Consider the following 23,307-nt stretch of genomic DNA (forward strand, 5'->3'; position numbering starts at 1 on the left):
CCTAACCCAATATAACCTAACCTAAAATTACCTATCAAAAGCAATTTTGAAAAAACGACGAATCGCCCCTTAAGGGGCGTTGCAACGAAAGGGACTATTCCCATTTTTAAAGTAAAGAGTGTTTAATATGGACATACAGTGATTAGTATGTCCCCAAAGTTTTATAAGCAATTTGTCTCATGGTTTCATTAAATGAGTTAAGGTACTCAGGTAACTCTGCGGGGCCCAAACCCTGAAGGACTACATTATACATAACAATCCTAAACTCACCTAAAGTAAAACAAAACCCTAAAAACTACCTCCACCCCCTCCCCCCTTAATTTTAATTTATTTCAAAACAAGTTTAGCCTCTATGCACAACTGGGAACTTTAAGAAAACCTAGGAAGGAAGGGGAAAATCGGCTGCTTATTACACTAGTCCCAAAAGTTTATAAAAATGTTTTCCTATTAGTTGGTTTAACAACTTTGGGATTCTATTGAAATTTGATTGGTTGGGTCATTAAATTCAGTGTCGAAAAGTTTCAACAACTAATTGTAGTCTTAAAGAAGGGGTAATTTTGTGTATCATTGGAGATGCATATCAATTTATCGGCCATTGTCTTATTCCTAATCTCTGGAGAAACCGCCAAATTACCTTTTCGAAGCTGCTAGGGATACTTGACTCCTCCGAGCTGGGGGCTCCCCCCACAACTTTTATGCTCACAACATTCGCCTCAATGTGCTGCAGGGGCAGGCTGGAGTTCCAACTCTCGCCCCCAACTAAAAACAATAATTAAGTTAGAAAAAAAAGATGTTTGAAATTATACAATAAGTTGACTTTAACAGGATTGACGGTGGAACATTGGACTATAAAGTATACTGGTACCCAATGTATTATAAACACATTCATTTAGTCGTTGGCTTAAACTTTGGGTACTTTTAACAAACATTGTCCAAAAAGAGGAAAAAATTTCAGCCGATTATCTGGACTAGGAGTTGGAAAAAAAACACTTAAAAATTTAGGAATCGATCTAGCACCCAAATTAATTAACATATCTTAATGAAACTTTGTGAAAATATGAAGAATGGAAACTTAATAAATCTCTAAAAATTTCAGGCGTCTATCTTGAAAAGGAGCTGAGAAAATCACGTTTCCCCCAAAACGTTTCAGACGGACATTTCAAATTATAGAGTAGCTTTGCTACTAAAAATGGTATTTTTTGTGTCGATACTTATACAACTTTAAACATTTAGAAAGGGAAAAAAAGGAGAGATAATAGATAAAAGAATTACAAATGGACAGACAGACAGAATCAGTAATAAAGTAGTGCCGCGCTTTAAATCCTTTTTTGCGTTGAGGTATATTTTAACTGAAAAAAATCTGCATTAATACGTACCTGAAGGATTTTTATTATTTTCTAAGCTGCTGCTATCACCCATTGGCCCAGAGCTGATGTCTCCTGGCGGCTGGCTGTTTCTTTGCAACAGCTGTTGGCTGCTGCTGCCGCTTGTGTTTGTGCTGCTTTCTATTCTTGTTGAAACGCCAGTTCCTAAATTGTTTTTATAAAATTTTACAAATTAGAGAAAAATCCACTGAAATTACAAAATATTTTTCATTAATTCAGTTGTTGGTTACAGCATCCAAAATTCTTGCTTACCTTGAAATATTTCTGTTTCTCTGTAGCTGAGATCTTTGTTGTGGTGACGAATTTCAAATTGAGGAGACATTTGAGTTCCTGACAAATAAATGTTATTTTATTTTCATATTAATAGACTAGCGGCTACGCCCCTAGAGGCTAGTTAGGATAAATAGACCCTCCCCGATTTTTCAATTATTTGTTTTTTTTTTATTTGAGGCGATTTCTCTTAGGAGGGTGATGCTAAAAAAATTGCTACAAACCTTCCCATGACATATAAGATGCTAGATTGTAAAGAAGAACCATATCAGTTCAGCATTAACATAACTATAAAAGTAACCAAAAGCAACAAATAAGATTCATAAAACTTTAAGTAATAATTTAGAGTCCAATGTCCATGTAAAAAAACCATCTATTTTTATTTCGAACTGAAATTTTGGATCTCATGCAGTACACGGTAAAATGTTCGCGGGATCGATTGTCTACAAAAATCTATGAACTTTATAGGCCTACATAATAAGAAGGCCTACGATAATCGGGAAAAGCTTTTACTAAATAACGTACCCTCATGCAGCTCATAACGATGTGCGGGAATAAAAAATTCATGGTACCTTTTAAAATCCAAATTTTTTTTGTAGATAATCGTTCCCAGGAACAGATTACCGTTAACTGCACTAGATCCATGGGGTGGAGGAAAGTATTTATCTCAAGTAAAAAAGTAAAAGATAACCTGTGGTCGTAGTATTTTTCTGCACGACTATTGCTCTACCAGTTTGCTGGCAACTATGACAGGTGTCCAGGTTAGCTGCAGGTATGGTGAGGTCAGGTAGAGAAGTCTGGACACAGACAGATACACTGGAACCAACAGGATTCAGCTCCCCAAGCCTTGGAGATGTCTGTTCTTGTTTGATTGGTTTTGAATCAGGCTGGTCTCTGAAGTAATAAATAACTTTAATATAAAGTAGAACAATCTCTGTCAGTCTGTCTGTTTGTAGCAAAAGACCTCACAAACCTCTGAACCCAAATGAATCTTCCTGTAGGCCCAAGAAAAGTTATTTGAGGAACCCTCCCAAGAGATATCGACCATATAAAAATATTTTTATTTTTGAGAAGTAGAGAGAGTCGAGTCGAGTCGCTCCCCCCCCCCCCCCTCCGCTCTCCGCACTTCAATAAAGTGCTCAAAGATGGCTATAAATGCGTAGCCGCCGGTGTTTACTTGAATGAGATATCCCAAAGATGTAAAGTAGGGTTGGAACGCCTACAGTAGCCATAGCATGTTTCTCAAAAGTTAAAACTACGGGTTGGATGAATTTTCGTAGTGCAAGTCGAATTGCACCAAACTTTATATTAAAAGGTAAACATGCCGTGTGTATGGTGTCATACTAGAGACGTTGAAAGCTAATGCTTCTATGCATAGAGTTAAAAATCAATATGAAAAAAGGGAATGCAATTTATTTAATGGGGTTAGAATTGTTTAAAAGTAAAATATGTCATTGGTGAATTGATAATTAAAATGTCTTCTAAATAAAATAAAACAAAGTTTACGAATCTATAAGTATCTAATATTACCTTTCACTATTGAGACTTGCTTTGCTAATATCCGCCAGTTTCTTTAACTTTTCCTCCAACTCTTTGAAAGAAGGATCTTCAGCTGTGTTTCCCAATCTCATATCCCTAATAATAAAAAGATATTTTATTCAAATCAAAATCAAAGAAGGTTTTTTTTGTATGTTCATAAAGATCTCGCTAACCACTGGACCGTATGATTTTTCAAGTTTAGGGAAGCTTTACATATGCCCCCTGGTTTATTTCCTAAATTTAAGTAATGGGTTGGTTTAAAGCTATTTGTTTACCCCCTTTCCCCTCGCCAGGTCACAAAGCACCAAAAATAAGTATTTTGGGGGGTTTTAGGGTGGTGCAACCCACAAGTCTATAGCCTAAAACCTTTCCTTGATCAATGTTAAAATCTCTAAAATTTTTAGTACGATTGGTCAGCCATTTACGAGATTCTATAGGACATAAAAATGAACATACATACATACATCCTGTTACTTTGTTATTGCTGTGCATTGTGCAACTTATGAACTCAAACGTAATTGATAAAAATGGATGTAGAATCTACATGGATATTATGACAGGGGAAAAAGTGTTGTTTCTAACATGGATATAATTTATTGGTGAGTTGTTTCATCCAGTAGGAGGGGAGAAGATAGGGTAAAGGAGATCATTATTTTAGCCAGCTTAAAGTTTAATTTAATTTTAGTACATAATAATCTTAATATTAAATTAAAACAATAGAAGGAGAAGGAAATAAATAACTGTATGTCCCCACCCCTAAAAACCTGTGCCGACTTTCAATTGGGTCTTTGAAAATCAAACGATAGCGCCGGGAAAGTGGCTACAAACAGAAGAAAATTTGATAGCATACGAAAAAGGTCCCCAAGAAATGGTTCCCGGTAGTTATCTAGTTATACATCTATATTTATAGATTTATTTAAGTAATAATACTTCTACTTTAATAAGATGAAAGTCTAACCTGGTATGTTTACCAAAATCAGTGCTTTGCCCGGGTTTAGGCACACTGTAATCAGATCTGCTAAAAGACAAAACTGGTTTAGATGATTTAAAATTACTTTGAAAAAGTTTAGGCCAATGGACAATGTAAGATAAATCATTCTTTACTGAAATATTATATCCATACTCAAAGTTATTAAAACAGTTCACTAAGCTAAAATACATCAAGTACTCTTATCAAATCTTTTAATCCTATGATTTTAATTTACAGAAAGGGTAATTATATTTCTCAACATCAGCTAAGAATTCCTAGGTCTGCTAAAAAAGTAAAAATTGGACTCAGATTGTCTAAAAAAGTGCCACATAAAAACTTTTTAAAAACTCACGATGACAAAACTTGTATGAATCATTTAAATGTCTAAAATCTACCTTTTATATTTACTATTAAGCTTATTCGGATCCAATGTTATAGCGGGCAATATCTGAAACATAAAATATTCAATAGACATAAATAAAACTATTTCATAGGTATTTTAAATGTTTATTTTTTTGTATTTTTCTTGAGAGGGAGGAGACATTAAACTTTAAATTGTACAGGTTCCTACTCAAATTTATAAAAAAAAACACGTTTTATCCTTCGTAGGTTAAAAACTTTGTATACTTTTATAAAATATTGATTGGTTGGTAGAAACTACTAGTATTTAATCTTTAACCACCACTAAGTAGTAAGTATAACATGGAGAAAGAGAGTAATTTTGTTTATCATAATTGGGGGTGAATTCGCCCATTAGCTTATCCTTTAAACTCCCTGTTTACCTGCGAATTAATTGAGCTTTCTGAGAAGGTGGTGTCTGCGCCCCTGTTACTTCGGGAGGTTTGTGTACTTCGTCCACTAGCTGTACTTCCTTGCCTATTTCAATGGATATAAGATTTACGTGGATTTATTGACAGAGGAAAATTTTTCGTCAATTTAGCTTCTTAATATGGACCTAATTTTTTAGTCCGTTCGTTCATCCAGTAGGAGGCGAAGATTGGGTAAAGGAGGTATAGTTATTTGAGCTAGCTGCAAGTCCTTTTTCATACCATCCACAAAATAAGTCAGCTATAAATAATAAATAATGGAAATTATTAGGATAGAGCATTGCTTGGGGATAAATAACTTCGTCCAAATTCTCGTATTATTGTATTGAATCATATGTAACAAAATATAAACAATAATCTTCGTCTGCTAGAAACAAATTCCATTTACCAAACTACTTAGGTATACCCAGGAAATAAGAGGACAATGGGCTATTTATTACTTTAGTCCTCGAAGTTTTATAATAACGTTTGTTATTCGTTGGCTTACCAACTTTGGGGACTTTTGTTTAATTTTGATTGTTTGATTCGTTAAGTTGAGTGTCTAAACGTTTCAACCATTAACTGATATTTAGAAAATGGGTAATTGTGTGTATTATCATTGGCATTCTACATTAATTTATCGGCCATTGTCTTATCCCTTAATATCCCTACTAATACCTGCTAAGCCTACTCCATGGTCGCATTTTCTGTGCATGAGATTTGAAAAATTGTCTTTTGCTTCGCTTCTTAGATTTCTTTACAGTTTCATCGTAGATGGTTTGAAGTCTAAGATAAATATTTTTATTAAAAATGGCAACATAAATATAAGGGGGGTGGGGGGTTTAATGCAACCATCTCGTAATCAGTGAGCAAATGGCACTTAGAATTCGAATTTCCATCTGCAATTTTGCATGCGTAATCCTTGGTGGGTATATTTTCCCTAAATCGAACAAAAAGTTGGAAAAGTAACGGCTAACGGCTGTCGGCCCAGCCGTTTTGCCATTTTTTGCCTATACTCTTTGCCACTCCAAAACGCTATCAAACGGTTCTAGACGGTAGCTGTTGGTACTAGAAGTTTTTAAAAATTTTATTGCTATCATTTAACGTGAATTAAACCAAAAATATGTTTTAAAAGGTTGATTCCTACGTAATTGATTATGGATTTTAAGAGGCAAAAAACGGCTAAACGGCTGAGCCGTTAGCCGTTACTTTTTCAAATTTTTGTTCGATTTAGGGAAAATAGACCTACTAGGGATTACTCATGCAAAAGTTCAGATCAAAATTCGTATTTTAAGTGCCGTTTGCTCACTGATTACGAGATGGTTGCATTCCTCCCCCCCCCCCCCTTAGATAAATAGGGTTCAACGAAACGAATAACTATCTCAATTCTAAATTTTGCACCAAAAAAAATAGTGATTTTCCTAATAGCGACCACAGAACCCCTTTTTCAATCTGCAGGGGCCCTTACCCTACGAGGCTTATACCTTCGGTGCCCTAACCCGGCAGGACTACTCTGTTACCAATATAACCTAACCTAGCCTAAGGTGAAAAATAAAGCTAAAAACAGCCCCAAACCCTATATTTTCAATTTATTTTAAATATATGCACTCTTTTTATTTTAGATGACCAGAGGCACACTCATAAAAAGCAAAGCAAGCCTCCATAAATTGATGTAACTTAAAGCTCAGGATTGGAACAGTTTTTTTTACATCGTCTTCCCCCTACTTATCAATTTTTGTATTAAGTCATAGGTAAAAAACTAAGTAGTATGTTGTGAAGAGCTTAAAGAGATTATTTCTCTGTTTAATGAGGTAAGACATTATAAGGAATAGTTATTTCTCGCATCGTATTATAAACGGCTTTCCGCGGATATAGAATGTACACTTATAAGATTAAAACTAGTTTTTTTAGCCCCGAGGAGCCGAAGGTCCCGGCTAAAAAAACTGGTTTTAATCCTATGATTGTACATTTTTATATTCGTAGAAAGCTGGATATAATACGATGCTAGACATAGTTTTTTCGTATGGATGAGAACCGGTTCCTTTCCACCGGATTCGAATGAATACGAGAAATATTTTTCTCTTACCTTTCAATGTCTGACATATTGTAACTTTGGCTATCTGCTGCAGAATGGAGTTTACTCGAGTCACCCCAACCAAATCTAAAAACACAATAATAGTTAGGTATTTATCGCATCGTATTGTAGACAGCATTCCGCGGATATTAGAATTTAAAATTATTAGAAATAAGGCTAGAGGCCTGGACTAATAAAACTGGTATAGGTATCAATTTAGTGATTTTTAAAAAAATATTCGTGAACTATTTTCTTTAATACAATGGTCTACATGACTTTTTTCAGTATTGCTGAAAACCGGTTCTAATTCAGAGGATCGGTTTGAATGAAAATATACCAGGTAAAATTAGCTAAGGGTGGGGGAGGGGATATTGGAATATTAATTACACTGGTACCCAAAGTAAAAAGTTACCTGTGACTCCAGTGGCTTACAGAATGATTGCTAAATTTGAATGAAAATATACCATGTGCTATTGGTCATGGTGGGGATATTGGATTATAAATTACACTGGTACCCAAAGTAAAAAGTTACCTGTGACTCCAAAGGCTGACAGAATGATTGCTGCTTGCTATACTTGTATGAAAAGGTGTTATTGGTCAGGGTGGGGGTGGGGATATTGGATTATAAATAACACTTGTACCCAAAGTAAAAAGTTACCTGTGACTCCAAAGGCTGACAGAATGATTGCTATACTTGAATGAAAATATACCAGGTGCTATTGGTCAGGGTGGGGGAGTGGAGTGTTAATTACACTGGTATCCAAAGTAAAATATTACCTGTGACTCCAAAGGCTGACAGAATAATTACTGCTAGCTATACTTGTATTCATTGAGTCTCTATTGCTCATGACAGAAGAATGAAAATATACCCAGGTACAATTGTTCAGGGTGGGGGAGGGGACATTGGACTATTAATTACACTGATACCCAAAGTAAAAAGTTACCTGTGACTCCAAAGGCTGACAGAATTATTGCTGCTAGCTATACTTGTATTTATTGAGTCTCTGTTGCTCATGGCAGAAGTTGCTCTACACAGATAATCACAAATTCATTTTTATTCACCAAAATGGTGTATTTCGTTTAAGGGCAAATATAAAATGAACCTCTAAAAATATTTATAAATCTTATTTTCTCAATTAAAGGTTTTGTCTTACCTAATTGTTTAATATAAAATATTATAAATCTTAAATACAAAACAGACAACCTATCAAAAATATAACAATCCATTTTATATTAATATGCATCATTTTGATTCATTTGAAAAGGTGGACATTTGTCCTTTTATACAAAGTAGTAAGGATTTTATGTCTGAAGCTTAAGATATCAATACCTAACTACTGAACTGATTGGGGTTCTCTATTTTAGGTAAACTTCACATAAGCTTTGTAATTGTTTTAGGCTATTTCTTTTTTACATTAAGTCTTGAAATTGTTTTAAGTCATTTTTCTAGCCCCTAGATTCTAGATGCACAGCCGCTAGTATTTACTAATTCAGGTACAAATTAATACTAATAAATAAAACTAGTTGCAATTGTTCTTCTTGGTTTTGCGCGCGTCCTGTAGCCGCAAGAAAGATGAAGAAGCCATGATTGTGATTATTCCTGCTGTGACTGTCTGCAGCTCCTACGAGACCCAGCTGTTCCGCTCCACAGCCGGCTCCGCGTCTTTGTACTGAAAAATAAAGAATATTTATTTCTTGCATCGTATTATAAATAGCTTTCCGCGGATATAAAATAAGTTTTTATTAGCCACGAGATACCGAAAAAAACTGGTTTTAATCTTTTTTTTATACATTTTTATATTCGTGGATATAATACGATGCTAGACAAATTTTTTTGTACGAATGAGAAAGGGTTCTAATCCACCGAATACTATCCGGTTTCGAAGCGATACTTAAAAATTAATATCTGTTTTTCGAATTATTTCTTTCAGAATTAATAAACTGGGATCTAAAGGAGCACGACAAAGGAACATAAATTCAAAATAAAAATACCCCCCCCCCCCACACTCTTAATTATCAAAATTATTGGTGGAAAAGTTTAAACACTAAAGACACGTACCACCCAATAAGGATGAAATTTGAAGTTTTTAACCCAACGAATTAGAGAAGGTGTTTATAAAAAATTGGGTGCCAAAATAAGTCCTATGTTCCCTCTCTAATTAGGTACTTATTTACTAAAATACAATTATATCTGTATTATTTTACCTAGATAGGGTAAAGCAGCGGCCCAATCTGAACTCACTGCGTCTTCACTTTGTTCTCCCTCCTATAAAGTAAACAAAATGTTGAAACTATTCTATAAGAGGGGGGTGACATCTAAACTTAAACCGTGAGCAAAATATTGAGCTAGATTCTTGAAACTTGGTACATAAGCCTAGTCCTATAGTTACTACATTTAAATGTAAAAAAAAAAAATTTATTTTAGGTTTAGTAAGAAAACCCTGCGGAAATGGTAATTTTAGGCCTTTTTTGGTCTTACTTCCAATTTTAGATGTTAAAAAATAAAGAAAAATATTTGAAGGGTAGTTGTACTATCCAAAAAATAGTTATAATACAATATGTAGACAGTCAGACATTCTGTTATCCCAAGTCGCTTCAACCCCCAGCCTCTAGGAGAGAAAGTGGGAAAGGTCAGGAAAAAGGAAGCATGTTTTTAACAATAACCATTAAAATTGTTTTTTTTTTCAAAATCAACGAACAAAATTGAAAAAGGGAATAGTAGCTTTCGCAATATTTCGTAAAATTGTGAGCAAGCTTCCAGACAAATGCGCTTATTAAGTCTAACTGTTCTCAATGTTGACCAAACGCATAGTATAATTAAATGCATATTCCAAGGACCAAAACAGTTTGACCTAATAAGCGCATTTGACTGGTATCTTACTCACAATTTTATGGAACTTAGCGAAAGCTACTATTCCCTTTTCGAATTTTTGGAATCCTATTTTAAAAAGTAGTAAAATTTTTTTTTGTCTGAATATTAAGATTTCAATGACTACTAAACCGTTGAAGTTCTCCACTTCAGGAAAGCTTCACATATGGTTTTAGGCTATACAATTTTTAGAATACAGAGCCGCTAGTGTAACCATGAAGAAACAAAAATCCTCCAATAAAACATCCAATAATGTTCATACTAATATTTCTAATGCTCCGTGTAAAAATATAAAACTATACCTGGTAGATACCAACAGGATCTGGATGTACAGATTGTAAGGTCAATGACAGGCGTCCTGTCTCTTCCAGCTGCCTTCTTTTCCCATAAGCTAGAAAATAAATATAAATATATTTGATATTTTTTAGTACTTAGGTATTATAAAACCTAAAATTATTTTTTATCGTTTAACCTTGTAACAAAAAAGAAATAGGAAAAAATCGCGAGAAAGGAAAACCTTGGGTTGTAAATTAATCTTGTACCCAAAGTTTAATAAAAACGTTTTCTAATTGGCTTTAAAAGTTTAGGTTCTTTTATCAAACTTCAATTTCCTAAATTTTGCTTATCATTTTGGATGTTAAGGGGGGTGGGGTCGGATCTGACACTTTTGCGTAAACAGGGAGCATAGCCTTTGTCTTAGGAGTGAGAGGAAAGGTTATTAAAGAAAAAATTTTCTTTTAGGTTGTATTTTTCTTATATTTAAAAAGATTTTGGATTCGGCCTCCAGGTTCAGGTGCTGCAGGCCTCCAGGTTGTCTCTGTACAGGAAAAAATGAAAAAATTTTTTTTGAAGCGTTAGAAGTCAAATTATAAAACAAAATATGCATCCTTTTGAATGTTATTAACATATTTGAAGATAAAAAATGCATATTTTGTTTTATAAGTTGAACTCAAACTCATAATTTTTTTTTTTCATTTTTACCTGTCCAGAGACAACCTGGAGGCCCGTCAGCACCTGAACCTGGAGGCCAAAACCAAAATTTTTTTAAATATAAGAAAAAAACACCCCAAAAGCAAACTTTTTTCTATAATAACCTATCCTCTCACTCCCAAGACAAAGCCTATGCTCCCTGTTGACGCAAGTGTCAGATCCGACCCCCCCCCCCCCCTTAACATCCAAAATGATGATAAGCTAAATTTAGGTAATTGAAGTTATTGGTTGATATGTATAGACACTGCTAGTTTCAACAAGCAAATTTAATTAAGATTTGATAAAAGAACCCAAACTTTTTATGCCACCAAATGTTTACGCAAAAGTGTCAGTTCCGATCCCCCCTTATTATTGCTTATCATATAAAATTAGGATTTGTAGTCATTTTTTTTACCTTGTGCAATCATTTCATGCTTCTTGAGCTTAATCGGGCGGTCAGCCTTCTTTCTCGTCATCAGCTGTCCTGCAAACAGCCGCCAGCTAGAAACTGATTCCTAAAAATTATAAAGAATATCAGGAAAGATGCGACAACAATCCCCCCCCCCCCATTTAATTCTTTAACCCAGGAGGCCAATTACCTCATCATAATTTGTCATTTTTTCGTTGGGGGGAGGAGTTCAAATCAATTATTTTTGGAGTGGTATTGCCTGTTTATCCCCCTCCCTCCTATTGGACGTCCTTGCCTTTTACCTACCTTAGTATCCAAGTACTTACTAGTACATAGGCCAGGAAGACTGATATAATATGTTTCTGGACCAGAGGATTATTACCTTAGTATATATCCAAGTACTAGCTAGTACATAGGCCAGGAAGACTGATATAATATGAACTTGTACCACCAGTGGATTATTACCTTAGTATATATCCAAGTACTTGCTAGTACATAGGCCATAAAGACTGATATAATATGGACTTGTACCAGAGGATTATTACCTTAGTATATATCCAAGTACTTGCTAGTACATAGGCCAAGAGGACTGATATAATATGTTTCTGGACCAGAGATGGGTTTTTGAAAGATGCCGCGTTTTTTCGACAATTTTTTAGACATTGATTGATTGAACGAAGACGATGGGATTTCAACACAGAGTATACAACATAAGAATTAAAAATTTTAAAATTATTATTTTAGCTATTTGTATAATGTCTAACACAGATCTAAAAAGATGCATTAATAAATATAATATAAATATAATAATATAATGCATCTTTTTAGATCTGTGTTAGACATTATACAAATGGCTAAAATAATAATTTAAAATTTTGAATTCTCAAGTTGAATACTCTGTTAAAATCGTACGGGGCATTGATCTTCAAGATGAAATAAGATTTTTAACAGAGTATACAACTTGAGAATTCAAAATTTTAAATTATTATTTTAGCATTAATAAATATGCAGCGAAAATGGATTTAAGTTGTATTAGACATTATACAAATGGCTAAAATAATAATTTCAAAAGAAGTTGTATCAACTTTTTTGCTTTTTATTTAAGATAGCTAGCCGGTTCTTTCAGTAAGTAGTAGATGTAAAATTTTTCATAGAATTCAGATATGCAATCGTTTTTTTTGTAGACCTCTTATTTTTTAAGTAATTTAAGTTTTTTTTTAAAATTAAGTCGGTTTTAAGGTACTAAAACGCAACAAAATAAAAGAAGAAAATAGCCAGTATGAACAAAAATAGTAAGATCTTTAATTCTGTTGAGTAATTGTTGAAAAAATCTATTTTTTAACCTCGGTTTAATCAAAACATTAAACCTAAATATTTTCTCATACAGATATAAAAAATATGGGTTCATATATACCATTAGAATGAGAAAAATAATATGAATCCATTCTAAGCAAAATTGAAAAAGTTTAAAAAAATTGTAATAAAAAATAGAAAAAATAAAAAGTTTATTTTAAGAATTGTAACTACTAAACTAGCCAATCACAAATCGCAAAAATTGACGAATCGGGAAGCTTAAACTATAAAATTAACCTATAGAATTGCCAGAAAAAAAGGAGAACGTTCATACAATATATACAATAGATACTACAATAAATATAGTGATATTAAAGAACATGTAAAGAATGAAAAATTATGAACAAATATGCATCAGTCTGTTTATAAACTTCAAAACAATGCAGTTAAAAATACATTATTGTTTCTTGTGTTTAAAAAATATCTGCTACATTGCATTGTCTTTTGTTTAGGTTTTGTCAGGTTTGGTTCAAGCTAACCCTTTAAAGCCGAAAATTATGATTCTTAAAATAAACTTATTTTTTTTTATTATAGTTTTATAAAACTTTTTCAATTTTGCTTAGAATAGATTCGTAATATTTTTCTGATTCTAAAGGTATATATGAACCCATGTTTTTTTATGTCTGTTTGAGAAATATTTAGGTCTAAAGTTTTTATTAAACCGAGGTTAAAAAAAAAGATTTTTTCAATAATTACTCAACAGAATTTTAAAAGTAAGGTGTCAAATTAAAGATCCTACTATTTTTGTTAATACTGGCCATTTTCTTCTTTTATTTTGTTGCGTTTTAGTACCTTAAAACCGACTTAATTATTTTTTTTTTAAACTTAAATTACTTTAAAAATAAGAGGTCTACAAAAAAACCGATTGCATATCTGAATTCTATGAAAAATTTTACATCTACTACTTACTGAAAGAACCGGCTAGCTATCTTAAATAAAAAGCAAAAAAGTTGATACACCTTCTTTCAAATTCTTATGTTGTATACTCTGTGTTGAAATTCCATCGTCTTCGTTCATTCAATCAATGTCGAAAAAATTGTCGAAAAAACGCGGCATCTTTCAAAAACCCATCTCTGAGGATTATTACCTTAGTATATATCCAAGTACTTGCTAGTACATAGGCCAGAAAGACTGATATAATATGGACTTGTACCACCAGTGGATTTGGTTTATTTGCCAAGCTACAATAATCTGATGTTTCACTTGAAATCTGAACAAAAAACACAATCTTAATAAAAAAGCAGTAAAAACAGGCTGCAATAAAATATTTTAGACTTAGGTATACCTATTTCATTTCATCAAAATAATCTATGGTTAAAAATCACGCAACCTTAATGAATAATTTTTAAATCTATCAAAAAGCTAGGATTAAATATTCATCTGAACAAAGCGGTTATAAAACTTGGGAACTAGTGTAATTTACAGTCCAGTGTCCACTCCCTCCTTTGCAATCTATAATACAAAGTAGAACGATGTTTGTTTGTCTGTCTGTTTGTTTGTTGGTCTGTTTGTTTGTTTGTTTGTTTGTTTGTTTGTTTGTTTGTTTGTTTGTTTGCTTGTTTGTTTGCTTGTTTGTCTGTCTGTTTGTTTGTCTGTCTGTTTGTTTGTAGCGAAGGATCTCGCTAACCGCTGAATCGATCGGGTTCTCCTTTACAGGGTAGCTTCTCATACCCCTCCCAAAAATGAAAACGCCCCCCCAAAAAATTTTTTTCTTTTCTTTTTCTTTTTAAAACTAAAATTAAAATAGTGAGGTCGATTACCCCCCACCCCAAAAAAAAAAATCAACCCCCCCCCCCTAAAATTTCTTTTTAAATCTAAAATACGAAAAAATAGTTTGATCAAACCTCTTGGGGCAAAGCCTCTAGAGGCTAGGGGCGAAGCCGCTAGTAAGAATATATTGTATCAGGGATCTAAAGGGATAAGAAAATGGTCAATATTTTGATGTACATTCGTAATGATGATACCTAGAATTACCCCTTCTATAAATTAAAATTAGTAGCTGAAACGAGCACTCAACTTAATACCAAAAAATCAAAATTCAAAAGTGCCCAAAGTTGTTAAGCCAACGAATAAGAAAACGTTATTATAAAGCTTTGAGGACTAGGTGTAATATACAGCCTAGTGTCCCCTGATATAGTGTATTAATACCTGAGATTTTAATTCACAAATAACAAGATCATGTAGACTCTTACTCCAAGATTCTCGACCTAAAATTTTTATTAATAATCCTATATACTGAAGTAACAGGATGTCTGTTTGTGTGACTATCTGTGTGTATCAAAGAATCTCACTAACCACTGAACCAATATGGTTCTCCTTTATAGTATAGTTTCTTATGGGTCCTGGGAAGGCGCATAACTATTTTTGGGGAGGGTACCTCAACCGAAATATTACGATAAAGCGATACATAATTTTTCATATTTGAAGCGAAAATGTATGAATTATTTATTAGTGCAATGAAAATCCTACCAACTGTAATTGATACATTTTCGTTAAAAATATTTAACGCGTCGTATTATCCTAGACAACTTTCCGCGGATAGTAAAATAAAAAAATCAAGATTAATTTAAGTTAAAGTTAAAGTATATTAATTTTATAATATCTTAAAATTTATGGATAATTGTCTGTAATACGATACGACACATGATTTTTCAGTGTTGCTCAGAACCGGTTCAAATCCAGAGGATAATAATCGGTTTCGAATCCATACTGGAATTTGCCTTACCTGTAAACTCATAAATTTGACAGAGAAATGAGACAAGAACACAGAAAGCCAAGATACCAGAGAACACGCTCATTCTAAAAAAAAGGACAACAAAGTTTATAAAATGTCAATTGAAAAGGATGACAATAAAATCGCATAAAATCATGTATTGGACTAACCGACAAAGTAAGTTCTAGAGCATATCTTGAATAGCAGCCGAGAAATAACATTTCCCCCATAGCGTTCAGACTGACTGCCGGAAAAACAAAGAGAATTGTGTAGTAGCTTTACTGTAGAACACATACTTTTGTAGATACAAGCGGCTACGCCCCTACAGACCTCTATTGACACTTGATGAAGAGGAAAGGGGATAAGTTGATCCCCTCCCACCAATTCTAATTTTTGTTTGTGAAAGACAATAATTATAACCTTCCCAGGATCTATGAAAATCTAAATTGTAAAAGAGAACCATACCGGATCAGCAGTCAGCGAGATCGTTCGGTACAAAAAGAGAGACAGATCGACATCATGTTACTTGATACAAGGATTGAATAATAATTACCTTATCATTGTAGATCTAACTTTACCACTTTCTTTGGCAGATAAATAGTCAGGGGTATTGTATAGCCGAGATAAAAATACAATACATTTCCAACTAAAATAATAAATAGTCAGGAGTATTGTATACATGAGATAAAAATACAATACATTTCCAACTAAAATATTAATAAATACTCATGGGTATTGTATAGCCGAGATAGAAATACAATACATTTCCAACTAAAATAATAAATAGTCAAGGGTATTGTATAGCCAAGATAAAATTGCATTACATTTCCAACTAAAGATAATAAATAGTCAGGAGTATTGTACAGCTGAAATAAAAATACAATACATTTCCAACTAAAATATTAATAAATAGTCAGGAGTATTGTATAGCCAAGATAAAAATACAATACATTTCCAACTAAAAATAATAAATAGTCAGGAGTATTGTATAGCCGAGATAAAAAAAACAATACATTTCCAACTAAAAATAATGAATAGCCAGGGGTATTGTATAGCCGAGATAAAAAAATAAAATACATTTCCAACTAAAATAAATAAATAGTCATGGGTATTGTATAGCCGAGATAAAAATACAATAAATTTCCAACGGAAATAAATACAGTCATGAGTATTGTATAGCCGAGATAAAATACAATACATTTTCAACTAGAATAATAAATAGTATTGTATAGCCGAGATAAAAATACAATACATTTCCGACTAAAAAAAGTTCAAAAACTGAATTATTTTAACAGGCGGGCGTCATGGTCGTCTCTTTATAAATGCATGTAAAAATAGCTGATTTCTTTCGTACATTTCTGTTCTTTTCTTCTTTTAAAATTAATGACAAAACCGGAATTTTGATAATGTCTAAGTTTTAAATTTCTAATCTTCGTTTAAAGGGCGAATATAGGTTCAATATGATATGAGCTTATATCAAAGATGCCATTACATAGTTTTAGAATATCTATGCCAAATTTAAAAATTCAAAAAAATCCTTAAGTAGATTTTGCAATTTTCTGTTTCAATTGAACATATAATAAATCAGATGGCCTACAAAATCGTTTATTTTAGCCCTTTACAAGACTTTTTTTGACTAGTTTTCTTTAATTATATACTATTTTATTCAAATTTTTGATAGCGTCAAAAATTTTGCTTTATAGTGCATCATAAAGATAAATATTAAGTTTTTAAATTTATTTTCTCTACTAAGATTTTAGATTGATTCATGATGAATACAATATATTTATATAAAAATATATAATATGTAAAATATATTTACCCTATGGAGCCCACAAACATGATGCAACTTTTAGCAAACAAAAATAATATTTTAATATTGAAATATTTTTTTAAATTAGTTTTCAGCCCTCCCTTTTTCAATGTACTTTTACAAAATTATGTTATGAAAAATTTATTTGATCAAAAGTAAAAGTTGCAGCATCCTTTTTTTCCCCATTCCTTTCGTCTTCATTATGACTATGATTGAACAAAAGCTTTATAATACAACCTTCCGACGCAGCCTTGTGTGATGCAGGGATGTTTGGATTTCTTAGGGAACCACACTAGTTACGCGAAATGGCGTAATTATATCGACGAATCAGTTCGGTTTTAGGCTAGAAACGGACTTATAGTTAAATATGTCAATGCCTTTAAGTTATTTATAATCTATCTAATTGCACGCTTGAAATAAGCTCATATCATATCAAACCTATATTCGCCCTTTAAGTTTATAAATTATTGCAGATTTCAAAAAAAATTTCTAGTTGAAAAATAATTAGGTATATAATACATTAGTAAATTAGTGATAGCACTAGATAGTTGCTCACTTTCAAAAGCAGACCTTCAAACTTTTACTAGTTAAAGAGTAGCTGTGCTACTTGAGTGTAAAACTTACCTATTATACTCGCTGAACGCAATAAATATGAGGAAAGGTAGAAATAGAAAGAGAATTCTGGCGTACATGTTGGTATAGCCAACAAAACAAATACCTAAAATAAAAAAAAACACGGGTTAGTCAATAGATTTAATACCCTAGACGGTCATTTCGACCCAATAATCTTTCCAATAAAATAATTTTTTATAGTCAAATATTAATTCAAAACCGGTAAAAAGAAAAGAAATTATAAAATTTACCCTAAGAAATTAAACTGTTCAAAGCTGACTTATAAAAATGTACGAAAGGTTACACTTTCTAACCAAAAATGTGGTCACATTGTTTCTACAGTGTCAAGCTGTTGGTATAATTATATGATTGTTTATCTTGACTATCTATATTTATTAGATAAATTGATACTAAAGCCTTTAAGAGAGTCATTTATTAAAATGTGAATTTAGGCACAGTTAATGAAAATGAAAAATGCTCCCCCCCTCTCCCAAAGAATGTACAATGAGTGGGGTAAAAGCGATGCTCCCAGGGAGTAAGGGAGGGGACAATAAATCGAATATTCAATTTTTAGGAGTCTCAGACTTTGGGGACTGGCTTAAAGGGAATGTGCAAGAATTTAGCAGTTTCTGACTGAGTTTGGGGACTTGCGCATAGAATGCCGCTACTCGTTATGTATGTTTTGAATATTGCAGACGGGGAGAAGGAATAAGGGAAGTGGGGGGAAGGGAAATAAACACTCGTTGTGTTAGTTTGGAATGTAGCAGACGGAGAGAAGGGAGAAGGGAGGTGGGGGCAAGGGGCAAGGGAAATAAACAGAATAAAAAGGGGCAGTCATATTCTTGCTTGCAGCTGGCCGGGTCCAATAATCTTTTAATATAAAAATCACACCAAAAAAACTCAATATATTTCATCAAAAACAAGTTGTGATTTCCCTTTACATGACGCTATGGAAATCTATTATTCAATTAACAATCCCTTTATAATTTCCTACAAATTTATTGGATTAAACTGGATTTCATGCACTTTCTTTGAAAACTCTTATATTGAATTAATTGCCCATTGTCCCCTCCCTTACTCCCTGGATGCTCCCCTAAAATTATAAAATACATAGATTTAGACCACTCAATAATATGTTAAAAGGGGGGACGGGAGGCTGAAGTGACAAATTTTAAAACCAAAACTAAAAGTTAAAGGAATTCAACTAAATAAAGAGTTACAGCTCTGAGATTTGACATGGCAGTTGCTTTAAAGAGGTATAATATAGAACTGTGAAGAAACGGCGGTGGACCCGCCGCTCCCGCCGAAAACTGCTGTTTCTCGCCGAAATTGTTTTGCCTTTTCTCTCCAAATGCAAATATAAGGAACGACAGGAAAGTGGAAGGCTGCTAATGCAGGAGAAGAGAATTGTGGTTTTGCTAGAAGTAAGATGCCGTTCAATATATTTGCACGTGAAACTTGCGACTTTAATATTGACATATTTGAAATATTTCAAATGTCATGTGAAAATATAAGGGAAATTTTATGAAAAAGAAAGTTTATCTTAGATTATTGAAAATTGTCTGATTTGGCGAGAAAATGCATAAATAAATTTAGGCTGAAAACTGCGGTTTTCGGCGGGAGCGGCAGTTCCACCGCCGTTTCTTCACAGTTTCAATTTGTATCTCTATAAAGCAACTGCCATGTCAAATCTCAGAGCTGTAACTCTTTATTTAGTTGAGTTTCTTTGACTTTCAGTTTTGGTTTCAAAAAGTGTCACTTCCGCCCCCTTCCTTTTCATAATAACTACAGTGTGTTTTTTTTTATGAGAACTTTTTTGAAAGCCATTTTACCCCACTTATAGTTATCAGAATTTAATGATTAATGGCTATTTTTCTTCGTTTTTTAATGCAATTAATAGAACACCAAAAAAATATTTCAGTTTTTATTAAAAAAGCACAGTAAAATCTAAAATTCAAAACTTAGGTGGCAACATCTAAAAATAGTTTTAGCGCGTTTTTCTTATGTCTAAATCTTCTACCCTCTGCAAGAAAAAAATTGGATTTTCTGTATTCGACTTTGGGGGGCCAGTACTCCCTTCCTGGTTGAGATATAACCTTCAAACTTTGATATGTTCTAATACATGTCCTTGATAGTATCTGTATACATTTTTAGCTCTATATCTCAACTTTTAAGTGTTTAGTAGCCATTCTTGCAAAAGGTTGAATATTTGAGCATAAGAAAAATGCGCTAAATCCATTTTTAGATGTTGACACCTAAGTTTTGAATTTTAGATTTTGCTGTACTTTTTAAATAAAAACTGAAATATTTTTTGTTGTTCTATTAATTGCATTAAAAAATGAAGAAAATAAGTCATTAATCATTAAATTCTGATAACTATAAGAGGGTTAAAATTTTTTTCAAAAAAGTTCTCATAAAAAAAACACATGGTAGTTTACATCCCAAAGAATTGGTTTTAATCTTGATTCCCTATCCTATTTGATTAGATTCATTAATAATCTTGAAACCTTAATCTTAAATAATACGAGACTTGAGGGATTTGGATAACAAGGAAGACAACATCCATAAAAGCTAAGCTCTAAATGCAGAATGAAGGACAAATAAACATTAGTTCTTGTAGAGTGTTAGAAATTAATAAGCAGAACAAAATTGTTCATCATAATTGCAAAATTGCGTAAATACAAGATACTGTTTAAGGACATGCACTATTGTAATACTTGATTATAGAGATGCTTTACTTATACTTAATACCTTGTGGTTCCAGGAATTATTACTCACAAATTAAATGAATTTGATAATTAGTGCACACAAAAAGTTATAAATCAACATTTTTTTAAATAGAGGTATAGACCTCCTTATAGTCATTATGGAGTTGCTACACTTCCTAAATCGTAACTAACTGGTATAGGAAAAGTTATACAAAGTTTTAAATAGATAGGACAATTCTAACATGTACATAGAGATTAAGGAAAAGAACTATCCGTTAGGGACGGACAGACCCTAATTATTGAAAAGCTTTCAAAAACGATAAAAAATTATCCATTTTATCAAGAGGGGTTAATCTTTATATTATAATATACCCAAAGACGTCTAAGGTTTTTATTTGGGAGGGGGGGGGGGGGATCACCCATTTACCCCCACCCACCCCACCAATTGGACGTCCCTGCGTTTTATGTAAAAAGATAAATTTTATTTATTTTATTTTTCCTCAGGTTTAGTCTAATACGGCGCAATTAGATTAAAAAAGAAGCCAAATAAATAGTTTCTAGGCAAATTAAAAAGCTGGTGCTAATTAAGGGGGGGTAGGGAGGGGGTAATGCAACCATCTCGTAATCAATGTATAAATGGCACTTAGAATTCGAATTATGATCTGAAATTTTGCATGAGTAATCCTTGGTAGGTCTATTTTCCCTAAATCGAACAAAAAGTTGGAAAAGTAGCGACTAACGGTTGGCAGCTCAGCCGTTCAGACAATTTTTGGCTATTTTCAAGGCATATCAATCACGAAACCTATCTCCACATAATACTCTTTTCCGCTCCAAAACGTTTTCAAACGGTACTAGCCGGTAGTTGCTGGTACTAGAAATCAAAAAATGTTTTTTTGTATCATTTCGCATGATTTAAAGCAAAAATATGTATCAAAAAGTTGATTCCTATGTAATTTATGACAGATTTGCCCTAAAAATAGCCAAATAACGGTTAAAGGGCTGAGCCGCTAGCCGTTACTTTTTCAACTTTTTGTTCGATTTAGGGAAAATATACCTACCAAGGATTACTCATGCGAAATTTCAGATCAAAATTCGAATTGTCATTTATAAATTGATTACGAGATGGTTGCATAACCCCCCCCCCCCTTAATTATTTGGAACTTGTTTTTGTTTTAATTTTATCTTTTAACTCTTAATTAATCATTAAACAAGAATTAAAACATCCATAAATGAACTATAGAGCAGTGTCATTAAAAATATTAAACTGAAATAAATCACGAAATCTTTTTAAATGTATAACGTGAAAATCTAGGAATCGTTCCAGCGCCCCAAACATGAAGTAAATCTTGTGGAAATATGTAAAAAGTGAATTTATATGATCCTAGAAAATTTCAGCCAATTATCTTGAATAATAGTCAAGAAAATCATGAAAACTTAAAAAAATAGGAATCGAACTAGCACCATAATCAATAATCGAATCTCAAGGAAACTCTATAGAAGAAGGCAGAATTTGAACTTATTCAATCCCTGAAAATTTCAGCCGCCTATTTTGAATAGGAGTCGAGAAAATCATGAAACTACTGACGGACGGACGGACATTTCGAATTATAGAGTAGCTTTTATACTAAAAATCATTTCATTAGAAACTAGGAATAGATTCATTAAATAGGAGCTTAATTATGAAAAACATTAAATAGAAAAAGGAAAAAGGCTTTAAGGATTAATTTAGGTACAGTTAATTACAAAACGCTGAAAGGGATAGTTGCATGGAGTGCATTTCAGAAAAATTATTTCAGACATAAGTTACAAGTAAACTATAAAACTTGTATAAGGGGAGGGGAGGTAATGCAACCATCTCGTAATCAATGGTAAAATGACACTTAGAATTCGAATTTCGATCTGAAATTTTTCATGAGTAATCCTTGGTAGGTCTAATTTCCCTAAATCAATGAAAAGTTGGAAAAGCAACGGCTGGCGGCTCAGCCGTTTAGCCGTTTTTTTTGCCTATTTTTAGGGCAAATTCATCATTAATTACGTAGGAATCAACTTTTTATAACATATTTTTGGTTTAACTCATGTTAAATGATAGCAATAACCATTTTTTAAATTACTAGTACCGTTTTATAAGGTTTTAAGAGACAAAAAGTAATATGTGGAGATAGGTTTCGTGACTAATATGCTCTTGAGATAGCCTAAAAATGGCAAAACGGCTGAGCCGCCAGCTGTAAGCCGTTACTTTTCCAACTTTTTGTTCGATTTAGGGAAAATAGACCTACCAAGGATTATTCATGCAAAATTTCAGAAATTCGAATTCTAAGTGCCATTTAATCATTGATTACGAGATGGTTGCATTACCCCCCCCCCCCCCTTTTGTATTACAATAAATAGCAAGCAATTAGACATCACTAAATTAGTTGTCATGCTCTTTTTGTGAAAATAAACCAGCTATATAATTGCATATATCACAAGAATACGATTTTCAAGTCTTGATATTTTTTCAAATATATGACTTATAAATATATTTTATTAACCATTTGGATAGGAAAAAATATGCAGTTTACCAAATTCAAGTTTAAATGTATTTCGTGCAAATACTCCTTTAATGTAAAGTTCCACTTTTGAACTAACAAATAGGATAGAAAGATATTATTATGGACAAATTACGCTCTATCACTTTCAAATAAGATTAATAATAATAGAATTATAAAAAGTCAAGGAAAAATAACCATTATATAAATAAACTAGCGGCTAGCGATTTTCTAGGGACGATTTCTCTTGGGTGGGTCGTGGTACCCTCCCCCAAAATATTTATAAACC

The 23,307-nt window shown here is 32.7% G+C and overlaps 1 protein-coding gene across 1 annotated transcript in view; it reads right to left on the minus strand.

The window, feature by feature from the left end:
• smo (smoothened, frizzled class receptor) overlaps positions 1-23,307 on the minus strand; it is a 64,094-nt gene that overhangs the window by 23,391 nt on the left and 17,396 nt on the right. Inside the window, exons 14-33 of the mRNA XM_080148836.1 lie at positions 17,795-17,888; positions 15,911-16,003; positions 15,370-15,443; positions 14,793-14,851; positions 13,732-13,854; positions 11,298-11,397; positions 10,216-10,304; positions 9,250-9,310; positions 8,645-8,714; positions 7,989-8,072; positions 7,057-7,131; positions 5,649-5,756; positions 4,947-5,040; positions 4,560-4,612; positions 4,153-4,209; positions 3,186-3,290; positions 2,347-2,549; positions 1,638-1,715; positions 1,377-1,529; positions 635-759 (exon numbers count right to left, since the gene is read on the minus strand). Coding sequence (XP_080004962.1) covers positions 635-759; positions 1,377-1,529; positions 1,638-1,715; positions 2,347-2,549; positions 3,186-3,290; positions 4,153-4,209; positions 4,560-4,612; positions 4,947-5,040; positions 5,649-5,756; positions 7,057-7,131; positions 7,989-8,072; positions 8,645-8,714; positions 9,250-9,310; positions 10,216-10,304; positions 11,298-11,397; positions 13,732-13,854; positions 14,793-14,851; positions 15,370-15,443; positions 15,911-16,003; positions 17,795-17,888 — 1,898 coding nt within the window. The remainder of the gene's footprint in view (positions 1-634; positions 760-1,376; positions 1,530-1,637; positions 1,716-2,346; positions 2,550-3,185; positions 3,291-4,152; positions 4,210-4,559; positions 4,613-4,946; positions 5,041-5,648; positions 5,757-7,056; positions 7,132-7,988; positions 8,073-8,644; positions 8,715-9,249; positions 9,311-10,215; positions 10,305-11,297; positions 11,398-13,731; positions 13,855-14,792; positions 14,852-15,369; positions 15,444-15,910; positions 16,004-17,794; positions 17,889-23,307) is intronic.

The sequence above is a fragment of the Acartia tonsa genome, chromosome 14, assembly GCF_053477335.1.
Source record: "Acartia tonsa isolate MP-2025a chromosome 14, ASM5347733v1, whole genome shotgun sequence".
Taxonomy (NCBI): domain Eukaryota; kingdom Metazoa; phylum Arthropoda; class Copepoda; order Calanoida; family Acartiidae; genus Acartia; species Acartia tonsa.